At 34.7% G+C, this 26,248-nt stretch overlaps 1 protein-coding gene across 2 annotated transcripts in view; it reads right to left on the bottom strand.

Annotated features, from left to right (window-relative positions):
* Nucleotides 1-483: 483 nt before the first annotated feature.
* Nucleotides 484-26,248, bottom strand: part of LOC117329330 (cysteine-rich hydrophobic domain-containing protein 2-like) — a 37,272-nt gene continuing 11,507 nt past the window's right edge. Inside the window, exons 4-7 of one of the 2 annotated variants that reach the window (XR_004533151.1) lie at nt 15,223-15,279; nt 13,433-13,492; nt 4,842-7,839; nt 484-4,802 (exon numbers count right to left, since the gene is read on the bottom strand). Coding sequence is in view for 1 of the 2 variants with exons in the window: in XM_033887242.1 (XP_033743133.1) it covers nt 7,789-7,839; nt 13,433-13,492; nt 15,223-15,279 (168 nt within the window). In the remaining variant the exon portion in view is untranslated. Of the gene's footprint in view, nt 7,840-13,432; nt 13,493-15,222; nt 15,280-26,248 lie in introns of both variants that reach the window. The other variant, XM_033887242.1, reaches the window with a different exon arrangement.

Raw genomic sequence — 26,248 nt, forward strand, 5'->3', positions numbered from 1 at the left:
AACCCTATATGGTAGTTTACTAACATCATTTCCATACTGTGTGGTCTATTTCTAAATTATCAACCCTATATGGTAGTTTACTAACATCATTTCCATACTGTGTGGTCTATTTCTAAATTATCTATCCTATATGGTGGTTTACTAACATCATTTCCATACTGTGTGGCCTATTTCTAAATTTTCTATCCTATGTGGTGGTTTACTAACATTTCCATACTGTGTGGTGTATTGTCTAAATTATCTACCCTATATGGTGGTTTACTAACATCATTTCCATACTGTGTGGTCTATGGTCTTGTATCACCTACATGGATGAAAGTGTCAGAATCTTTAAAACCTGAAATACCTGTTTTGCAAAATTAACATTAATATACATGTACATGTATATGAGAGAACAATTTTCCAAAATAATGAATTCAGTATTAATACTGAAAACTTTCATCCATGCACCCACAAAGGACAATTTTCTAAAACAAGACACACTTTGCGATTGTTTCACATTTTATTCAAAAAAAAAATACGATCAGCAATTTCTTATATTGAAAAAAAAGACAATTCTCTTATATTACATAATACTTTATATGACAAACACATGCAATCTAACATTCAATATTTTGTTGAATTATAACATGAAAATGTATATCTTGCATTGGAATGTGTAAACTAACACAACTTTTTCTCATTACTACCTAGGCACACAATAGTATTCCCTGTCTTCCAACCTACTAATTAACATAGCCAGTCTCTATACAAAAAAGTTACCTCTGGCTTCTTTATCCACGCAAATAATATACATGTTTATCGCCATTCTTTATCCACACGCCATAGTAGATTATATCACGTCTCTTACCCTGCACACCATACTGGGTTTTCTACCTTCTCATACAATGTATCAATCAGAGTTATCTCCTCTCACTTATAACACAGATCATAGGGTTATTCCCTCTCTACCCACAACAAACAGGGATATCTCCGCTCTATATCCACAGAACTTGTAAGGTTATCTAACATGTTTACCAACACAACATACGCTCACAGCACAGATATATCTCCCATTTCTACCCATACAACATACATGGTTGTTTTCTCCCATTCCTACTCACACATCAAACATTGATATCTCCCATTTCTAGCCTCACAACATACAGGGTTTTCTCCCATTTCTACCTACACATCATACAGGGTTATCTCCCATTTCTACCCCAAAACTTTGTTATCATACATGGTTATCTCCCATTTCTACCCCAAAAACTTGGTTATCTCCCTTTTCTACCTACACATCATACATGGTTATCTCCCTTTTCTACCTTCACATCATACATGTTTATCTCCTTTTTCTACCTACACATCATACATGATTATCTCCCTTTTCTACCTACACAACATACATGGTTATCTCCATTTTCTACCCTTACAACATACGATGTTATCTCCCATTTCTACCTACACATCATACATGATTATCTCCTTTTTCTACCCTTACAACATACATAATTATCTCCCTTTTCTACCCTTACAACATACAATGTTATCTTCCATTTATACCCACACAACAACCATAGTTATCTCATTTTTCTACCAACACATCATACATGGTTATATCCTACTCCTATAACATAAGAGGCAGCTGGTCGGCTCTTTTTCTATTGGATATGATTTTGCCGACTGGATTACACGGCGCCTGTCAAAAGCATCTCGCCGTGTAAAACCTCCAACATTGTTGGAGTAGGTTATATCCCACTTCTACCCACATAACATACATGATTATCTCCCTTTTCTACCCACACAACAACTATCTCTCATTTCTAAAAACACAACAAACAGTTTATTTCCCATTTCTACCCACACAACAAACACATTTATCTATTGTCTCCACCCACACTAAATACAGGATTATCTCCCATTTCTAAAAACACACCAAACAGACTTATCTTTTGTCTCTTCCCACACAACATTCAGGATATCTCCTATTTCTACTCACACAGCATACAAAGTACTAGATCTCCCATTTCTTCCTACACATCATGTGTCGCCTATCCAACAAATATTAAAACCAATACCCATAATTATTTCAAATTTTACAAAATGAAAGCAGAACTGCTAGATAAACTGTCGAAACTGTGTAGAAGTAATCATATTCATAGTAGGTCTTTCTGAATCTTTGTGTATGAAACCATGTTGTATTCATGAGTATACAATTAAAATAATTCTAAAACTGAGACATTTTTTTTTCCACAAACAGTTATACAATCTGTGTATTCCTATGAGTAACATATTTAAAATTCATGTCAGGCAGGTACAATATAATGCATCAACCTTGTAACTTTGAACTATTGGAAAGATAAAGTTTATTAGTATCTTCTTTTGCTTACACAAGAAATAAATTATCAAATTCACATTAAGAACTCATAAGAACCAGTGACAACTAAAACTCAATGCTATTGTTGTATCGATCCCTGTACAACAGCACTCACTCTTACAAATTCAATTACAGTGTGAAGGCAAGTTATATCCAATACTTAAACCTTTTTCACTTACAACATAGATCCATGAGAGAAGTTCAACAATGTAGTGTGATATTTCAACAACAAATAAACAAGCAATATTCATTTGCCAATCTTAACTAAGCAAAATATACATTGGCCAATCAAAATGCAATACTGCTTAAAATCTTGACAAATTATTAACTAAAATGCAATGCATAGGCCATATCTAGTCATCAAAAGGAATTTCTTACGACTGTAAGTTTAGAATGACAATTTCATTCCTATAATAATTTTCAACATGGTTATTCTTTATCCCTTTTAAGCGATGTTTGAAAGGGAATCTTGACATTGCATCCAGATCAAACCTGTCATTTATTTTGCATTGATAGTTACAATCATACAGTCAGCATGCAATCTATACTATAACACACATATCATTAACATAATATATAGCACAATGTGTATGTTGTTACTGTTGGAATATATACATGGCACAAACATTTCACTACCTAATACTCTGGTTTATAACAGAGACATTACAGAGAAAAAGAAATTTGAACTGGACCAGAACACATCTCCAAATCTCAATTTTCAGTTACAAAAAATGTTATCAATAACCATCCCAATTTCAGCTTAAATTCGTTTTTGGTTTAAAACATTCTGAAATATCAGTACTTTTACAAAATTGAACTTGTTAAATTTATATTCACAGTTGCACAATCACATATGAAATTCATTGTTCTAACAGTAAGTAAACAAGTACATTTATCTCCAGCTAATTGACAGGAACTGTTATATATACTGGTCCCTTTCTTGTTCTCTAAATCTCTTTGTAAAAGACCTACATCTATCACATTGTCTGGAATAGCTCCTTTATCTGACATTTATTTACCATGACTAGAGTAGACAGGGGCAGCAAACTTCTCTGGGCAGAGTGTTTATATGGCGTTTATGAAACATTTTCTTCATACTGGCAAGTATATATGATCAGAGTTTTACACAATACTGTACATAGCACAACCAGTAAGAAATGTGTACACTGTCTTTTGATGACTAGACTTGTTGCCTTCATAAAATAGTCGCTTTATTTGTATGATGAAGGCTACAGAGAGCAGACAACAAGACCTTACACATAATTTTCTAGCTTTCTGTGCAATTCAAGCTCCATCCATGTTTGGGAATGACTATTTCAACTTTGAAAATCTTATTTTCAGCAAGTGATTCTTTCACAACGTCAGAATCTCTACAAATAATAAAAGAAACTGATATGATTTAAGCTTTCACTACAAGTTTTACCGGAATACATTGCTGGGAATACTTATACAACACCGGGGAAATTGACCAAGATGAGACGACACCAAATTTACTCATTCTCTTAACCTGAATGTTTGAATGTGAAAACTCATTTGTCATAAGGTTTAATACTAGGGTTCCATTTGGTGTAAAGCCAAGCAAGTTGGACATTGTAGAACCAGTTTCAGTTTAGGGAGTTGTCGTATTTATCCACAAATCAGCCCTTGCCCACAAATAAGCCCACTACTTAATTTTCATTAGAATCTTCATTTTTAAAACAGAAAGCTTAAGTCGTTTCACAATAAGCCCTTACTACACAGGGAGGGGGGCATATTGAAGGATAAATAATTGTAGTAAGATACACATCTTTTACAAATTACAATGAGTCATTTGTGAACAATATACTTTTTACATTTCTGATAGATATCTAAAACAACAATGGTCACCATTTATCTTGGGTCCCTGTTAAACATATATAACACAGCAGTTTAATGACTTATGATCATTAAGAAGGTTTATCACCTCTGTAAAACATTTCATACACACATACAAAACACAATGCAAATACAAATTCAATTTCAAGAAATGCAAAAACACATAAGCTATTTCTTAATTAACTTCCATTAACCTGAGACAGCATACAATAGCATTGATAATGATCTGTTTGATCTTTAAAGATTCAAACACAATGAACATGACTCCTTTTTTATACACAGTAATGTAATTGTAATTGATTATTTGTTTTTCTTAACAAAAACAAACAAAAATAAAACTTAGCAACCATAATGATATACATTATGAGGTAAATTATTTTACAAATCTGAATCCCAGAATGTTACTGACCCAATGTTATTACTATCTTAAGAATTAAACAGTTAGATCTTAAATTCGGTCAAGGTCATTAACTTGAAGAAATTTGATAGCCTATCAGTGAAGGCTGCTGTCACAATATCATGACATTACAGGCTTTATATGTATGTTCATGACAGACTGGCAGCTACTGTACTGATGATCAGTCAATACCTTGACCACAGATAAGTCTGTATTATGATCAGTCAATACCTTGACCACAGGTAAGTCTGTATTATGATCAGTCAATACCTTGACCACAGGTAAGTCTGTATTATGATCAGTCAATACCTTGACCACAGGTAAGTCTGTATCATGATCAGTCAATACCTTGACCACAGGTAAGTCTGTATTATGATCAGTCAATACGTTGACCACAGGTATGTCTGTATTATGATCAGTCAATTCCTTGACCACAGGTAAGTTTGTATTAACATTTAATACAGAGGAATTATCTCAGAAATGTAAAACCAAATTCTAATCATTCATAATGTAAGGACATTTAGCTGATTAATGAAAATAAAGAACAATGTATACAGTTTATGCTTACCCAGAATAGATAAGGTATACTGCATTCTAAAGTATCATTGGCTACCATCAGACAATGTTTATTGTAGCCCTAGTTTTATCGTACATGACCATTGGATTGGTCAATGGATGTTTAGTGACTCAAAAGAACTTTTTATGTGTGTCATATCCCTTCCATAAATCACGTTATATGAACCAAACAGAGTTTTGTTATCAATGCTGACAGACTAGGAGGTATTCTAGAGTCTGAAGTGTTGGTTATGATCTATAACATATATATACATTGTATATTGGTTCTAAGTTAAGCATCTAAAACATTTTCACACTCAATTATTATTTACACATTCCAATATTTACTATATAATACACTTTGTTGCTAATTACATGGATTAGCAACTTACTTCACAAACCTGACGCAAATATCCCTGATAGCCATAAAACCTTGGAAAAAGTCAAATGTAAAATTTCTATAAATACATCACATCATAACTTGTTGTTGACCTCTGAAACTTTTACATCCTGAAATTTGTCATTTAATATCATGAAATCTTCATTATAATTTGTTTGAACAATTCAATGTCACGTCTATAGAGGTATCGTTTCAGGTTTAAATTGTCAACTTCTTAACATAAAATATAGCAATATTTACATTCTGATTTTCAGAGAAATTATGTTATTTTGTGAAGTACCACAGTGGTGGAATCATATACACAGTTTTAAGGGAGTGCAGATTATAAGGTGGTGGTGTACATGTTTACAGTGAAAACAAAGCTAATCAAGGTATATTAGAATTCTATTCCTGTTTTGCTGTATTATCAAGCTGATGCTCCTAATTCTTTAGATAACAAGCCATCAGTGAGCTTTCCATTCTGCATATTATCAGAGATTACATTGACATAAATTTTCAAGTAGGTATAGCATTCAACGGACATACAGTCAAAACTCCCTCAAAGTCAATAGGAATTAAAATGCGTAAAACAGTATATTTTACATAGAAACTTTAAAGTCAGAACTGCATGTTTGCTCTGAGTTAAGCACGGTCTTCGAGTTATCAGAATTTGGAATAATGAGGTTTGGCTCTACAATAGTATGCAGTCCTCAGCATTGCAGAGCCTAGCTTTCAGTCCGCGATCAACATTGCAGAGTCTAGCTTTCAGTCCGCGATCAACATTGCAGAGTCTAGCTTTCAGTCCGCGATCAACATTGCAGTCTAGAATCCAGTCCTCAACATAGCACAGTCTAGCGTTCAATCCTCAACATAGCAGAGCCTAGTGTTCAGTCCTCAACATAGCAGAGCCTAGCGTTCAGTCCTCAACATAGCAGAGTCTAGCGTTCAATCCTCAACATAGCAGAGCCTAGCGTTCAATCCTAAACATAGCAGAGTCTAGCGTTCAATCCTCAACATAGCAGAGCCTAGCATTCAATCCTCAACATAGCAGAGCCTAATGTTCTGTCCTCAACATAGCAGAGTGTAGTGTTCAGTCCTCAACATAGCAGAGTCTAGCGTTCAATCCTCAACATAGCAGAGCCTAGCGTTCAATCCTAAACTTAGCACAGTCTAGCGTTCAATCCTCAACATAGCAGAGCCTAGCATTCAATCCTCAACATAGCAGAGCCTAATGTTCTGTCCTCAACAAAGCAGAGCCTAGCATTCAATCCTCAACATAACAGAGTCTAGTTTTCAGTCCTCAACATGGCAGAGCATAGAGCTCAATCCTCAACATTACAGAATGCCAAGCACAGTCATTTTAAAATTCATGCTCTCGATCAACTACATACCATGTGATGCCCACCAAGACAAAACAGTAGATATTTAAGTTGTATAAAACATGTTACTAGTCTAGAGTATTTATGTGTAGTGAGGCTAGCAAACAAAAGAAAAACAGACCAACATCATTTCATTAAAACAAATGTGAGATAAATTAATGAACGTTTCAAATGTTTTCATGAAATATTCCACACACAAAAACTGATACTGTTTAATATACATGTATGACTGTTGACCAGCAACTATGTTGACAATAATTACCAACAATTAAAATATTAACTTAAAACTTTATGTAAAAACACATATTGAAATTCAAATCAACATTTACAAACACATTCACATAGAACTTCTGTTTTTATCATCTCCATCTTAAAGAGGTTGTATCTAGTGATTGATGTGGGGATTTGAAATTTTCTTGTGTGATGATTGGGAAGAGGAGTACGTTTCTTAACAAAGAACATTCACACAGTGGAGGCTTTGTTTGGGTGATGGTCCTGAAGCTAAAAAAAATTCTGTCTCCATCCCTCTATACAATTGTATATACCAGGTAAGTATTTTTGCACTGATTTTATAATCAAAGATTTTATGTCCAGAGAATTCAACTCATCCAAACTTCTCTAAAATCATAAAAACCTGACATTTGTTTTTTTTTACATACTTACAGACCAAGATTTAACATATCAGATACATAATCAACAGTTTGTTAAAAATAACACACACTACAAGCATTTCATCAATCATCAGTAAGCTAAAGAAAAGGCGCGAAAAGTGACATCTAGATGGGATGTTTGGATGATGTCATGGCCTAGGATGAGGATGATCAAATATACATGATGATTTGTGGCAGGGAGGATTGACTGGCTGTTAGTCTGGTCGAAATATAGGGATCTTTGGTAGGAAGTCAATCAGCAACACCTGAAATACAAAATACACATCAATGTTTTACACAAATATCATAACATAGCACATAAAGTATTTACTATATATGATTCTGAACAGAGTATTTAAGCTTTACAAAGTGTCTGTACTCAAATCAAATACAATAATACAGGTAAAATAACTCTCCCATTCTTGTATAATCAAACCTGTGGAATATTAACAATCTGTAGCTTGATCAATCTTAATTAAAAGCAATCATAACAAGAGATCCCAGAGGGATCTTGGCGCCCACCATTGAATGATCTTTATAGGTTCCATGTCAGATTGATCTTTTCCCTACTTTTCCCTTCCTCTAAGTCTTACTTATCTGTGTAAATTCAGAAACAGCCCTCTAGTACTTTTCAAACAAGGGGAACCTATATACAGAATTTAAGATTTAGCTATAATGGCTGTCTGTCGGCCATGTTGTTTTCCTATCGGTCCCAATATGCAAAATTGGGCACTGAGGGAAACCTACATATGAAATTTGAAAAAGATCCCTTCAGTACTTTCACAGAAATAGCGATAACAAACTTCAATTGTCAAAATCCGAAATGGCTGCCTGTCGGCCATGTTGTTTTCTGATTAGTCTCAAAATGCAATATGCATAACTAGGCACTGACGGAAACATGCATATGAAATTTTAGAAAGATCCCTTCATTACTTTCTGAGAAATAGCGATAACAAACTTCAATTGTCAAAATCCAAGATGGCTGCCTGTCAGCCATGTTGTTTTCTGATTGGTCTCAAAATGCAATATGCATAACTAGGCACTGAGGGGAACCTGCATATGAAATTTCAGAAAGATCCCTTCATTACTTTCTGAGAAATAGCGATAACAAATTTTAATTGTCAAAATCCAAGATGGCTGCCTGTCAGCAATGTTGTTTTCCTATTGGTCTCAAAATGCAATATGCATAAGTAGGCATCAAGGGGAACCTACATATGAAATTTGAGAAAGATCCCTTCATTACTTTCACAGAAATAGCGATAACAAACTTTAATTGTCAGAATCCAAGATGGCTGCCTGTCAGCCATGTTGTTTTCTGATTAGTCTCAAAATGCAATATGCATAACCAGGCACAAAGAGGAACCTGCATATGAAATTTGAGAAAGATCCCTTCAGTACTTTCACAGAAATAGCGATAACAAACTTCAATTGTCAAAATCCAAGATGGCTGCCTGTCGGCCATTTTGTTTTCCGATTGGTCCCAAAATGCAATATGCATAACTAGGCACCAAAGGGAGCCTACATATAAAATTTGAGAAAGATCCCTTCAGTACTTCCTCAGAAATAGCGTTAACAAACTCCAATTGTCAAAATCCAAGATGGCTGCCTGTCGGCCATGTTGTTTTCCGATTGGTCCCAAAATGAAATATGCATAACTAGGCACCAAAGGGAACCTACATATGAAATTTGAGAAAGATCCCTTCAGTACTTCCTCAGAAATAGCGATAACAATCTCCAATTGTCAAAATCCAAGATGGCTGCCTGTCGGCCATGTTGTTTTCTGATCGGTCCCAAAATGCAATATGCATATCTAAGCACCAAGAGGAACCTACATATGAAATTTGAGAAAGATCCCTTCAATACTTTCTCAGAAATAGAGATAACAAACTTCAATTGTCAAAATCCAAGATGGCTGCCTGTCGGCCATGTTGTTTTCTGATCGGTCCCAAAATGCAATATGCATAACTAGGCACCAAGGGGAACCTACATATAAAATTTGAGAAAGATCCCTTCAATACTTTCTCAGAAATAGAGATAACAAACTTCAAATGACAAAATCCAAGATGGCTGCCTGTCGGCCATGTTGTTTTCCGATTGGTCCCAAAATGCAATATGCACAACTAGGCACCAAGGGGAACCTACATATGAAATTTGAGAAAGATCCCTTCAATACTTTTTCAGAAATAGAGATAACAAACTTCAATTGTCAAAATCCAAGATGGCTGCCTGTCGGCCATGTTGTTTTCCGATCGGTCCCAAAATGCAATATGCACAACTAGGCACCAAGGGGAACCTACATATGAAATTTGAGAAAGATCCCATCAGCACTTTCTCAGAAATAGCGATAACAAGAATTGTTTATGGACGGAGGGACGGACGGACGGACGGACGGACGGACCACGGACCACGGACGCAGGGCGATTTGAATAGCCCACCATCTGATGATGGTGGGCTAAAAATCTATCAATAATACATGTCAACCTCTGAAACCTCTGATGAGGGTGATCTACTGTAGCTCCCTCATATATAAGCCCATTTTGGGAACGGAACGTACTTTTCATTAGTAAATTTCCCTCAATAATCCGGACGATTTTTTCACCACGAGGAGAAACAAGAGATCCCAGAGGGATCTTGGCGCCCACCATTGAATGATCTTTATAGGTTCCATGTCAGATTGATCTTTTCTCTACTTTTCCCTTCTTCTAAGTCTTACTAATCTGTGTAAATTCAGAAACAGCCCTCTAGATCTAGTACTTTTCAAACAAGGGGAACCTATATATAAAATTTAAGATTTAGCGATAATGGCTGTCTGTCGGCCATGTTGTTTTCCGATTGGTCCCAAAATGCAATACCAGGGACCAAGGGGAACCTACATATGGAATTTGAGAAAAATCCCTTCAGTACCTTCTGTACAATAGCGATAACAAACTTCAATTTTCAAAATACAAGATGGCTGCCTGTCAGCCAGGTTGTTTTCTGACTGGTCTCAAAATCCAATATGTATAACTAGACACAGAGGGCAACCTACAAATGAAATTCAGAAAGATCCTTTCAGCAATTTCTGATAAATAGCGATAACAATCTTCAATTGTCAAAATCTAAGATGGCTGCCTGTCGGCCATGTTGTTTTTCGATTGGTCTCAAAATGCAATATGCATAACTACGCACTGCGGGAAACCTACATATGAAATTTGAGAAAGATCCCTTCAGTACTTTCTGAGAAATAGCGATAACAAACTTCAATTGTCAAAATCCAAGATGGCTGCCTGTCGGCCATGTTGTTTTCCAATTGGTCTCAAAACGCAATATGCATAACTAGGCACTAAGAGGAACCTTTATATGAAATTTCAGAAAGATCCCTTCATAAGTTTCTGAGAAATAGCGATAACAAACTTCAATTGTCAAAATTCAAAATGGCTGCCTGTCGGCCATGTTGTTTTCCGATTGGTCTCAAAATGCAATATGCATAACTAGGCACCAAGGGGAATCTACATATAAAATTTGAGAAAGATCCCTTCAGCACTTTCTCAGAAATAGCGATAACAAACTTCAATTGTCAAAATCCAAGATGGCTGCCTGTCGGCCATGTTGTTTTCCGATTGGTCTCAAAATGCAATATGCATAACTAAGCACCAAGGGGAACCTACATATGAAATTTGAGAAAGATCCCTTCAGTACTTTCTCAGAAATAGCGATAACAAACTTCAATTATCAAAATCCAATATGGCTGCCTGTCGGCCATGTTGTTTTCCGATTGGTCTCAAAATGCAATATGCATAACTAGGCACCAAGGGGAGCCTACATATGAAATTTGAGAAAGATCCCTTCAGTACTTTCTCAGAAATAGCGATAACAAACTTCAATTATCAAAATCCAAGATGGCTGCCTGTCGGCCATGTTGTTTTCCGATTGGTCTCAAAATGCAATATGCATAACTAGGCACCAAGGGAAGCCTACATGTGAAATTTGAGAAAGATCCCTTCAGTACTTTCTCAGGAATAGCGATAACAAACTTCAATTATCAAAATCCAAGATGGCTGCCTGTCGGCCATGTTGTTTTCCGATTGGTCTCAAAATTCAAAATGCATAACTAGGCACCAAGGGAAGCCTACATATGAAATTTGAGAAAGATCCCTTCAGTACTTTCTCAGAAATAGCGATAACAAACTTCAATTGCCGAAATCCAAGATGGCTGCCTGTCGGCCATGTTGTTTTCCGATTGGTCTAAAAATTCAATATGCATAACTAGGCACCAAGGGGAACCCACATATGAAATTTGGGAAAGATCCCTTCAGTACTTTCTGAGGATTAGCGATAACAAGAATTGTTTACGGACGGACGGACGGACGGAGGGACGGACGGACGGACGGAGGGACGGACGGACGGAGGGACGGACGGACGGACGACGGACCACGGACGCAGGGCGATTTGAATAGCCCACCATCTGATGATGGTGGGCTAAAAAATGTCGGGGCAAGTCACCCGTGTCGACAGCTGTACAGACTATCATTTGACACTGTGCGTAGTCATAGCGACCGCTGCCAGGTCATAGCCCTGGGTGTTTACCTGTGTTACAATGTGTAGCTTTTGTTTTTATAACGGTACATTGCTTTTTCTCTACGACCTAAATGTTACAGAATTTATGCACAAACATACAGTACGTGATACGATAATTAATCAATCTCAAATACATGTAATAAATTTATGATCGGTAATTAACATCATTAACACTTTTATTGGGTAAACACGGATATCGGCTTGTAACACCGTTACGTGAAACGACGTCTCATTGAAAGATGCATGTTATTAATTACATACACATTTACGTATTAAGCAGTGATCACAAGAACTGGGTTGATTACACACAAATTAGTCAATAGTCGTCTGATACTTAACTAAGCGTCACATTGTTAAGTGAATACGGGTTTAATAATTATCGGACATCTTGGATAGAGTTCTCGCTGGTGTTGCGTACTTTTAAATAGATAGCTTGGGGTTTCTGGTACGTAAAAATCATAAAAAAAACATGGACTGACGGTAAGTTGTAAAATCCGGGTATTTTATTTAAGGTATTTAACGTTTGTAATTTCTACTTGTTTGTGAACCTCCGGGACGTGACACATGTGTGTTGTTTGTAGGTCACATATGCCCGCTATAAATAAAACAACTTTCACTTTATATGTTCTTTTAAAAACATAGTTGATTTTTTACTTTCTACAAAACAAAACAAGAATCATATCAGAAACATAAGTATATTTATTGTTAAAAAGTCTGACAATTAGACGTGTTTATGAAACGTCCCGGATTGTATATAATTAAGGGAGATAACTCTTACACGACAATTTTTTGACCTGGTACACGAAATTCGGCAGTCCGGAAAACTCGTAATCCGGACGGTTTGGACTGGGAACGAAGGTGATCGGATTATCTTGGGTCCACTGTATATAACTTAGCAATACAAATGACGAAGGAAGACAACTTTTTGACTCGTGCCCTGACCGGGCCTCGAACTCACGATCTAGGGCACCCAATCGCCTAGCCAGAAATACCCGCAGCCTATACCGCTGCGCCACATCGGCGTTCTTAAAATTTATCAAATTATCTCACTTCCTTTCTTCAATAAAAATTACTCAATAATCAATTAATTATGTTTGTATTACTTCTAGTTCTCTTGTGACATAAAGAAAATTCTTAAAAATTAAATTTTATTCTATGAACTTGATTTTCATAAGGTTTTTCCCGGGTACTTTCCCCTATACACAACTTAATCCTGTATGTGTATGTTACTTAATTCCTGGGTTCTGTTGTGAGTGAATGGATCAAAACTATGGTAACAGAAATGATGAGAAGCAAACTTACGTATTCCATCATACTGCTGGAATCACAACGCTGTTTACTTAGTCGCCAGTGCAACCCAAGCTGTGGAGAAAACACAGGCAATGATTAATAAATAATGGTAGCAAATCAAATAAATTCAATTAAAAATCAAAACATTCTTTTGATTATACAGCTACTGAAAACACTAAAGCTGAGAAGATGATGATACATTCCAGGGTTGTAGAGACCAAAAGTGTTACCCCTGGAGTACTGAGGATGCCAAAACTAGTAATGTAGAAATGATAGTGTAACAAGTACTGCAGGGCAGAACAATATGCACCTGTCCAATATCATATACTGTTATAAATATAATATATTAATATATGTATTAAAGCAAGATTTGCATCATCTTAAAGAGTGGCTATCAGGCATGCTATGAATCTCACTTTTCACAACATCAATACTTAATTTTCAGACAGTTTGAGGAAAACAAGTACTCAAGTCTTCAACATCAGAAATTGACTCCAATAACTTCTGGAAAAATAGTTGAAATTTCTGGGAAATGTAGCTTTATATCATGACTCTAATCATAAATGCATTTTAAGTTTCATAGAAATTGGTCGAAAACTATAGGAGGAAATCTCCAAACTGACAAAAATCAAATACTGAAATAAACAAAGGGCAATAAATAAATTTTCTCAAAAATCGTTGAATCAAAAAATTTTTCAGGGCAACAACATGATCTCCGGACAAAAAAAAAATGAATAATGAAATAAACAACATGATCTCCGGACAAAAAAAAATGAATAATGAAATAAACAACATGATCTCCAGACAAAAAAAAATGAATAATGAAATAAACAACATGATCTCCGGACAAAAAAAAAATGAATAATGAAATAAACAAAGGGCAATAACTTTTGAAAAATCAGTCGAATTGGAATTCTTTTCAGGCAGACACAACTTCATATCAGGATGATAATATATATTCAACATATCAAAGAGATCTGTTAAACAATGTTGGAGGATATCAAATACTGAAATAACAAATTGTAAAAATAACTTTTGCAAAAATCGTCAAATCAAAATTCTTTTCAGGGCCACACGACAACATATCACGATGATAAAGCCTGCCAAGTTTCAAAGAAATCGGTCGAAAAATGAAGGAGATCTCCAAACCACAAATGAATACTGAAATAAACAAGAGGCCCTGGCAGAGGGCCTGTATTGCTCACCTGGTTGGATTTCACCAAACGTCAAAATATGTTTATGTTCAATTTGTTAATAGCTTTATTTGTTAATGTCTAACAACACTATATATATAGTTATGGGGACCTCAACTGCTTCAAAGATAAAACCCAGAAGTGCAGTCAAGTCTCCTTCGGAGAGTGGAAAGACCCCAGGGATTGTTTCTACAACATGATTGTGTTTAAAGTAACTTAAGTTCCCTAGGGGTTGGGAAAGACCCACAGGCCTATTTCTACAACAGGATTGTGGTTATCTCATGGTGCCCAACGATGCTATATATGGTTATGTGTTGGGAATCTCAACAGTTTCAACATGACAAAAAAAGTGTTTATAGCAATATGGCCAAACTGCTCACTTTTGGCCCTGCCCCTCAGCCCCCTGGGGGGTCAGCTGGACCATTTGTAGCTTTTTAAATCCCTAACCCTTAGGGATGCTACCAATCAAATATGAGCGATATCCATTGTTTAGTTTCACATAAGATGTCGTTTATATCAATTCAGCCAAATTCCTGAAATTCCTGAAAATTTTTGAACTTATCAGTGATACAAGTATAAAAATGTGTTTTTCTAGAGAAAAAATCTTACTTTGTGATATAAACGTGTATTTTCCCAGTCAAGAACTTTCTCTATTGCATGTCTTGTCTGAAAAAAAAAGAAATACAAAATTTTAGCAAAGAAAAGATATCTCTGCCTTACCCCAAGTGGACAACAACAGGCATTGAAAATTAGTGCATGGTAGCCTTGTCATCCAGAAGTTACATACTGTACCAATACATATTTTTGCAGTAGTTTCATTTTTGTGGTTTTCGGCTGAAAACTTTTGGCTAATTTATGATTGTGCTAATTGCCGGTTCTTATATATTGTTTTCTGAGGCAAGTTCTGTAGATGTACCAACTAATTCATCATCATGCTAATTTGTTCAAATTCAATTAAGTGTGAAAATTTCAGTGCACCAAACTAATTATGTTTATACTGTACATGTGTGTCAATAAACAACTCACTGATGTTGTCTGCGTGGCAATAGCATAAATATGAGCTGCCAAAAGATGAAAAAATATTCACAATACATCTATGCTAATGGGGATGCTGTCAATATCTGCCACTCTTGATCATGACCCTTTTTTCTATTGATCGGTCAAATTATTTCAGCAATAATTAACTTTTTTCTATTGAGCGGTCAAATTATTTCAACAATAATTAACATTTATATACCTAAGTACTGCATATAAATCATAATAAAGAAATCATTATTCAATATGGTTTCTGCACACAGTGAACATGTATCTCAGTAATCTTCATATTACGTAGGGAAGGAGAAGAGGCCCACTGGCCTGTATGTTCATCTGACTATTAAGACCTAGTAATAGTACTAAGTGTAGTTAGTATACATGTGCATACTCACTAGCAGTAAAGTGTTAGTGACAACAATTGGGATCCCATGTGGGAATTTGGAACAGTGTGAAAATAATGGCACTAGATCTGGACTATCTCACTCAGGATTATTCAAAGCTCAATTTCATCTAAATCCAAATGGTGGTACTGCATGAGATTTTAAATGTTATTTTCAAAATGGCAGTCAAAGTGGTTATCTTGGATTTTGAATCAACCCAGAAATCAACAACACTTGGTCAGAAACATCTCAAGTTCATTCCAGGCATGTTGTACTTAAATCTCACAGGTGGAACTTGAGAAGAAGTATAAACTGTGTATTTCAAGATGGTGATCATGGTGGCCATCTTGGATGTCCAACAAACACTAAAAATAACACTTGACCCTAAAAACATTAAAACTTGAAAAAGACGATCTTCATATCTCCGGTAAGCCTCAGCTGAATCCCACCAGTACTATGAATATCCCTTTTTGGTTGGAGATTTCGTAGGAACGATCCTATCCATCCCAATCCTATTGTCATGGTGTTCTTACAGACCCGTGTATGTCTGCAGTTCCGTCTTAAACGCAAACGCTACGGAAGTGCTATGGAAATGGTACGGTAATGCTACGGAAACGGTACGGAAGTGCTATGGAAATGCTACGGAAATGGTACGGAAGTGCTACGGTAATGCTACGGAAATGGTACGGAAGTGCTACGGTATTACGACTGCAATGCTACGAAAGTGCTACTGTTGACGCTCACAAATATTCGACTGTTTCTGAATAAATTGTCTGGTTCTTATAAAAAGCAGATTCTAGACGAAGCGAACAAGTAGAAATGCCAGTGAAATGGTGTCTGATGGAGTGAATGTTGTATCGAGAAGTGGAAGGCCAGTGAAATGGTGTCTGATGGAGTGAATGTTGTATCGAGAAGTGGAAGAGCGTTGTATCAAACTGTACTACTATAGAAAAAACGAAAATGTGTACAACTTTTAGAAACCGGAAATATTAAGGTCATATAAGGATCTTTCAAATTTAGGAAAATTTATTATTCTCGGCAACAAAAGATGATAGCATTTAATCTAAAAATACATCGTAAAATCACTCTCTACACTAGCGCTGCGGTCACGTATGTGTGCATGGTCTCTGTGTGTCCGAACTTGATTATTTTGTTTGTATGTATTTATCTATATTTTCACTGTATTTATTCACTGTACTTGTACTGATAAACCGTATACAGTTTAAGTAATAAACTAATTGAATTGAAAAACCTGTATCAAAGTGTTAATTTAGGTACAAGTAAACAGATCAAGAAATCTGACCACAGATACCCGCCTTAGTTTAATTGACCAGGCTATGAATATAGACCCCCTATAGGGCTAATTGTCAAAAGGAGAAACTGACCAGGTGTGGTGATGACTTACACGAGTGTAGGACAAAAGCCCCCCCGGACATTAGCCCCTAGGACAAAAGCCCCTCCGGACGAAAGCCCCCCCGGACATTAGCCCCCCCGGACAAACATTAAAACTTGAAAAAGACGATCTTCATATCTCCGGTAAGCCTCAGCTGAATCCCAAATTTCTTTATAAATTTAGCTGGTATACTTTATATAAATCTGTACTTTTGAAAAACAGAAACTATATATATATATTGTTGTTTTTATCTCTGAAATTTGGAGAATAATTGTGTGGAAAATGAAGGTCCTTGGTTCAATGTCAGTGTAGCATTATATGTCTGTGGTTAAACATCATAATTGATTTTTTCAAACTTTATATTATTAAGTAAGCTAAAAATTTCAGGAGAGTTCTCCATGATGAACAAATTGTTACTGATTACATATAATTTTTGACTTCCTAATATACTGCAAATATTGATAATCAAAGAAATGTCTACAAAAGCAATAAACATTTGATCCCTATTTGCAGTGTCTCAAATTATAATATAATAAGTACATAATGTACCTAACCAAACATGTTGCTCTGTGTTGTAATAGTCTACGTTTAATTTTAGGAATACAATGTAATTAAAATCAAAGAAACAATGAAGCCATTAATGGTATATTTCTTTCTAGGAGAAACAATATCAATGAATCAAAGTACTGGAAGTACTGTAAACGAACATTATTGTTTAATGCAAAATCAGTAATCTTCTTAGTTTTAAGTTGATAAATTTACTGATATCGGTTTAGGAATTAATTGCAAATAATTTGAAATGTTTGCAGCTGTTCTGATTTGATTGTACACATGCATGTTTCTGTAAGATCCTAATTGAAATTGGAAGTTTGTTGATCTATCTTGGATCGATGAAAATAAAATATGTCTTCTTTCTTTCGGGAAGGCATCATCAGTTATAATACAGCCAGGACTCTGTGACCTTATTGATGCCAACTTCTCATATGAACTAAATTTAGTCTAGTTCCATCGTTAGTTTGGCATACATAGTTGTATTTCAACTTAATATGATGAAACACACATAAAGAATTACTGAAAACCAAAACCAGAGCTGCTAATCAAGGCCCGAATTAGGAATGTATCCTATTGAAACTGTACTCAAGCATTTATGGTACTTCAAAACAAAAAACTTGACTCCTTTTGTTCAGGAATCATTTGATGTTAATAAATCTGTATATGAGAAGATAAACTTCTGGTATAATTACAGGATGGTAAACAATGTGATAAAAAATAACAACCAGATAAAGACTATCTTCATCGAATAATTCAGCAAACAGGAAAAGAAAACTTCAAGATTCATTTTCAACTTCAAACCTGATCACAAAGATTACAGTCCATTCGATGGGACGACACATTCCCTATTTATTGTCCTTTTCCAATGTTGATCATCCAATCATACTGAACCACACAATTCAGCAATGTAATTGCACAAATCACACCTTTATGTGGTGAGAACATTTTTGGGGGTGTTATAAGATTCCTTAACTGTATGCAAATTGTGAAGCATTCCATATCTATAACTATATATATATATATATATACAGTACGTGTATATATTTACACATATCAAAATTGGAATGACACAGGAGATTTGCAAGTTTAAGTTCACCATCAGTCATGGGATGTTTATGTAAAATGTTATATTTACCGGGGTAATTAGTAATTTTGAGAATATATTTATGAAGCTCTATTCTGTACATTCTACCAGTGCTTAGAGAATGGACACAATTTTATGTTCTCCAATGTCAAAATTAATCATATGTAAAATATTAGGGGCTTATTCGCCATTCTAGGCCTGATTGCCGTCATAGTAAAATTACCAAAATGGACTTGAAATCAATATTTTTAAGAGAATGATCTATGACTTGAATATTTCATAAAAAATAATGTAATACATCGTTTATTCACTTCATTCAGATCTTCAGACACCACATAATTTGTGAAGTCATATATAGAAATATATGAATCATTTTGTTATTGATTTATTCACACAAGTAAGCACTAGATGTAAGCAGTAAGTATATGTACCGCTATCTACTGGCATGACTTTGAGTACAGTAAACTACACTCGCTTTGTGGATATTGACAGGATAACATATATTTACATACTAATTCAATTTTAGAATTGTAACTGAAATCTTGAAACAGCATGGCACAAATAGTCATCTGAACATGTGTTGTATATTGAAAAATTATTTAAGGTAAATTTTCAGTTTATCAATTCATTGATTACTCCGTGTTTGAAGTATGGTGTAGTGAGAATTTCAAGTCCTGATCATGACTTGATGAAAATTTTAAATTAACAAATTATTAAAATGAATTTGTTTGAAAAATAGCACAAGTTCCACAGCAATATTATATAGAGAATCAATCACAATATATCAAAAGTTATAAAACTACAAATAATAATTAACGGCTGAATATCAAATTAAGTGAATATCACAAGTCTTTTTGCATTTGTTTTTAGATAATCCGGATTTCCGTTTTCCAGCTTTAACAAAAAAACGAGAAGTATTTTAATTGCCGTTATAGTTGAATTACCAAAATGGACCTGAAATCAGTACTTTAAAAAAAAAGAATGATCTATGACTTGAATATTTCATAAAAATAATTTAATACATCGTTTATTCACTTCATTCAGATCTTCAGACACCGCATAATTTGTGAAGTCATATATAGAAATATATGAACCATTTTTGTTATTGATTTATTCACACAAGTAAGCACTAGATGTAAGCAGTAAGTATATGTACCGCTATCTACTGGCATGACTTTGAGTACAGTAAACTACACTCGCTTTGTGGATATTGACAGGATAACATATATTTACATACTAATTCAATTTTAGAATTGTAACTGAAATCTTGAAACAGCATGGCACAAATAGTCATCTGAACATGTGTTGTATATTGAAAAATTATTTAAGGTAAATTTTCAGTTTATCAATTCATTGATTACTCCGTGTTTGAAGTATGGTGTAGTGAGAATTTCAAGTCCTGATCATGACTTGATGAAAATTTTAAATTAACAAATTATTAAAATGAATTTGTTTGAAAAATAACACAAGTTCCACAGCAATATTATATAGAGAATCAATCACAATATATCAAAAGTTATAAAACTACAAATAATAATTAACGGCTGAATATCAAATTAAGTGAATATCACAAGTCTTTTTGCATTTGTTTTTAGATAATCCGGATTTCCGTTTTCCAGCTTTAACAAAAAAACGAGAAGTATTTTAATTGCCGTTATAGTTGAATTACCAAAATGGACCTGAAATCAGTACTTTAAAAAAAAAAGAATGATCTATGACTTGAATATTTCATAAAAATAATTTAATACATCATTTATTCACTTCATTCAGATCTTCAGACACCGCATAATTTGTGAAGTCATATATAGAAATATATGAACCATTTTTGTTATTGATTTATAGTTCACACAAGTAAGCACGAGATGTAAGCAGTACGTATACAAAAAAAATGTATGTACCGCTATCTACGGCATGACCGAGTACAGTAGACTGCACTCGCTTTGTGGATATTGACAGTATAACATATATTTACATACTAATTCAATTTTAGAATTATAACTGAAATCTTGTAACAGCATGGCACAAATAGTCATCTGAACATGTGTTGTATATTGAAAAATTATTTAGGTAAATATCAACTCATTTGCTTGACTTCAATTTTCAATTTATCAATTCATTGATTACTGTGTTTGAAGTATGGTGTAGCGAGAATTTCAAGTCTTGAACATGACTTGATGAACGTTCTAAATTAAAAAATTATCAAAATGAATTTGTTTGAAAAATAACACAAGTTCCACAGCAATATTATACAGAGAATCGATCACACTATTTCAGAAGTTATAAAACTACAAATAACAATTAATGGCTGAATGTTAAATTAAGTGAATATCACAAGTCTTTTTGCATTTGTTTTTAGATAATCCGGATTTCCGTTTTCCGTCTTTGAAAAAAAAATACGTAGGCGTATTGCATAGTAAACGTAGCCATGTGTACATATGTAACAGCTGATTTCAATCAGATTGACTTAACATGAACTTAACACCGTCTCAGTAGTTCGTCACAATCGAAAATTTGATCGTGAATTCGGTATTTTGCAAATTCTTTCAAAATACTTCCAGGTAAAGGAAAAAAATGCATATGGTCTCTATACACACACCAAAGATTAATAGATCCTATATTGGGTCCATTCTCTCGTAAAAATATCGATTTGGGTCCACTATCGGCCATTTCGGTAATTCAACTCTAACGACAATCGGGCCGCGATTCGCAAATGAAAAATTAATTTAAAATTCGTAAACCACTAATATTTTACATATGATACAATTAGGCATTGAAAAACATATATGTGGGTCAATTCTCTGAAAATAAGGCCAATTTATATTATAATTGAGCCCCATTTTTCTTCGTTTCGGTATTTCCAAGTCTGCTTCACCTGTGGTCCGTTTCAGTAAATATTCTCGACTTTGCCGAAATAAAAACAAGCTATATAATTGTTCATTTTAAACATGACAACTGCCGACCACACGTATCTAAAAGTGTTATTGTTGATATCATCTGAATATATTGCCGTAGTTATCTGTCACTTCGATTGTAAACCCCCTGCCAAATTCATGGAAGAATCGACCAATCAAATTGGTTTAACGTTTGATTTCCGTAATCTTGCAGTTACCTCCCTTACAACAGTAAATACGTTCCAAGTATCGCCTACAACAACCAATCCCGTGCACATGGCAAACAAGATATTATCATTTGCATTTGATTTATTGGTCGTTTTCGTCAAAGGAAAATGGAATATGGAAATCGATGACAATGTTAACGCTATGACCAGTCACCCTGACCACAAATGCCACCTAGTATCTAAGTTACCTTTCTCGCAAACATGTACTGTACGCAGTACAGTAACCTATAGTATGATACAATGTATCGTCTCGTATGCCGTTATTGATATATTTCTTTCTCTAAATTATAGAAATATTCATCTAGTTGATAATGATGTAACATTCTAGAATATATATAATACACATTTAAGTAAATCGCGGACATATTTGCAGACCGATGCTATAATGTCAGCCGTTTTGGAATGAACACGGAAGAGCAAAACTTTCTAAACATCCGGAGACGAATGCGCCTGCGCAATATTTGTTTACATAAATATATTGACCTGGAGTTATTCGTAAAGTTCAGGTTCATTTAGTCTTCACATTTCGCTAGCGTTATGCATTTCTCAAATCGTATGCATCTTGAAAACATCTACTGAATACATTTCAACATTTTCGGTAAAACTACTACATAAAACGAAGGTGTTTTTGTAAGTAAATTATTTGAAGCGTAAGGCAATGGGGGCAGCCATATTTCATTGAAACAGACAGTAGATGGCGTATTGGTGAATGTGGCTACCAAATATGGTCATATTTCTCAGTCCAGTTCTTGATGGCAATAACCGAACATTAATGTTCGTTTAAAAACCTACCAAACACCTGTGAAACAGCTTATTGTTTATGTAACAGTTCAAGTAGTTGTTTTTCGAACTGGTTGTTTACATTGCAGAAGCCACTGGTGACTGAAGTCACTTACATATATATGTAGCACTTAATATAACCACTGCTAAAACATATATTGTAATTTTAAAAAAAAATGAATAAATAAAAACATAAAAAATAAAAAAAATAAATATAATTTTTTTTTATGAAGGGGCTTTTGTCCACTTTTTGATTAGTGTGAAGGGGCTAATGTCCGGGGGGGCTTTTGTCCTAGGGGCTAATGTCCGGGGGGGCTAATGTCCGGGGGGGCTTTTGTCCGTACTTACACACCTGAGCCCGATGACTCCTAATCAATTGTATATCCATGCATGGCCATCAGGTGAAGTTGATGGTGGTGGGGAGGGGGGATTAGTACCCATGGCAACAAGTTAGGGGGACAATTAAGTCAAGTACATGTACATGTCTGGCAAGTCTATATATAACAATCACTGGTACATATTACTGTTGTGTAAGCATTGAAGATTAATTTGTTTAAAAGTCTGATGTCGGGATCAGAGGAAACTCTGGCTGGGGAGGGATAAAAACTAAAAACAAGACATCAATAATTATATACTTAAGAATATACAATCAGGGGTCAACATTAACTTTTTTCTGCACTTGTCCCTTTGAACAAGGGACATTTATATTCACTTAATTGTCCAAATGGAATTATCACTTGTCCCACTTGAAAATTTTCAATTAAGTTTATAATGATGTTTTTCAATGTCTGTGTGTCATGCAGTAAAACGTTAACATTGCAATGACAACTATATTACTGATATTTATTGCCAAGTTACATAATGAAGAAGAAAAAAAAATGCTACTGACTGTCTATTTTCGATTTACAGAAACTAAAGTAGTAGAATTGAAAATAATAAACCATCTAAAACATGAACATGAAATGCAATAGTGCATAAATATCTGAAATTGTCAATTTCCTTGTACGCTTTTATTCATATTCCCTTTTTTCCAATATGCATATTCAATTCAAAGACACCAATGGGGCTGATTGAATATTTTCGAAAAACATGGAAAGTTTAGTTATCATCTACATAGTGTTCCAAAAATTTCTATTACAGTACATGTCATCTATATGATATTACATTGTATGTTCTGTCGACAGATCTTTAGGCATATACATGTCCAGACTACATGTACATTACATAATACTATATTGAAGCCAAATATCTAGGAAAGGCCAATAACCCTGTTGCCAATGGCCACCTGGGCCCAATATGCAACCCCTCCACAGCCTTGGGGACATGCATCCTATCACACCTTACCTGTAAGATGATGATCAGTCTAGCTCTTTTGTGTCTGACACATGGTCTACCTGGCCAGGTGACTTGTCCCCAATTAACCCCCCGGGGTCCAATTATGGTTCATTCTCACTTAGCCAATGTTCTGAAATTTACCTGTATTACCTGGCCAACAAGTCAAATTTTACACCTGAGTGAATTTAAACTATAGCCTGTTCTTACTTTTCATGAAAGAAAATATGAAAATGTCAAGTTGAATATGACTTATAAAATAATGATTCAAATGAATTTATGTAGGCTACTTATCATAACAAATCTTAGATATGTACGGTAAAAACCGAAATTTATTAGGTCTACATATATCATGAAACCATCATCTCAAGAGTTTAAATTACAAATGTATGCTTTTAATAATAGAAGTAAACATATGTGTATTCACTTTATATACCCTATTTGCTCTTACTATGTAATTAAATTACTCTTGTTATACTTTATCAGAGACATAAATATTATATGTGATATATACATCTCTGATTTTATCAATTTGTTGTCAATTCTGTGATTAGACCTTTGGGTGTTAAAATTTAAATGAATAATGAATAACTCCATAGATGCACAATGACATTCTCATTAAAGTTGGAAGTTTTATGAACCTTTAGTTATCTGTATTATTGCTGACAATTAAGGTTTACCTGTATGATACTGTTCTGGACCATTGGTACCCTATACATGTAACCTGATCATGACCAGTGCATAATACATGTAAGTGTCTTAAAGGTTATAGACTATAGCAGAGTAAAGGTAATATTCTTTATTTGACACTTTCTTCATCTTGGTTTCCATCGTAATTCGTCCACTCCTAGGATCCGTCATTTTTTAATACACTAAGGTCAATGGACCATGTGACTTGACTTGTTTTTTTGTGAGCGTGTTATTTTTTCTATATATAGATACAGACAGATTTATAGCTGTATCTATTTAATTCTCACCTCCTTATAAAATTATTTGCTGTCGCTACATTTCTTTTTTGACGTTCGGTAATTATTTCAAATAATAATAATATTTCAAATTTCGTTTCGATAAAAAGTACATTCCGCAAAATATTCTACCGAATGGTTATGAGGCAGTTTGCGAGTGAAAATAGGTAAACGCAAGTGCTACGGTGAGGGGATGCAAACGGTATGGAAATGCGACGGAAATGCTATGGAAGTGCTACGGAAATGGTACGGTAACGCTACGGAAGTGCTACGGTAATGCTACGGAAGTGCTACGGAAACGCTACTCTTAAATCGGAACTGCGAACGTACACATGTCTGTAACTTTCCTTTTCATATCGCATGTTGTAATCATTGCCTTTTTCTTTGTTTAATGTTTCTCATATTACTTTTTTTGCAGTTAACTTCCTCTTTTCTGCTATGCCATATGTGTACATATTTGTCTTTTCATGCTAGGCATGGCATGCAACTGTGAATACTGTAATTTTTTTGTATTCAATGTTCCATTCCCTATTTGTATATAAAACACAAGCCATCACAATTTTATACATCTGAAGGAGTACAGATTTACATGTACAACTGCAATAGAAAGCAGCTAAGAGTTACCTACCTTGATATGACTAGACTTTAGAGTTACAATTGTACCTACCTGCATGGATCTGACTATATAAAAGTTATGCATACATGACTTGACCACAACCATACTTCCTGGTCATTGTACAAGAATGTAGTATATAAGAAGATTTCAGGTATGCTACAAAACAGTTTCCTGACTTATCTATTGCAGATACCCAATTTTGTATGTACATGATTTTAACATAGATTTATAGTACAATATATATTCCATTGATAGAATTTTGTTTTGCCACTGTTTCCATGTTTGTTTTTACAGCAGGACACATGGAGTATTATTAGGCTTGAGTAGTGATATTTAGGTATTTTCTGGATTTTCCAATAACCTAGAGGGGTTGTGAGACT

This window comes from Pecten maximus, chromosome 6, assembly GCF_902652985.1.
Source record: "Pecten maximus chromosome 6, xPecMax1.1, whole genome shotgun sequence".
Taxonomy (NCBI): domain Eukaryota; kingdom Metazoa; phylum Mollusca; class Bivalvia; order Pectinida; family Pectinidae; genus Pecten; species Pecten maximus.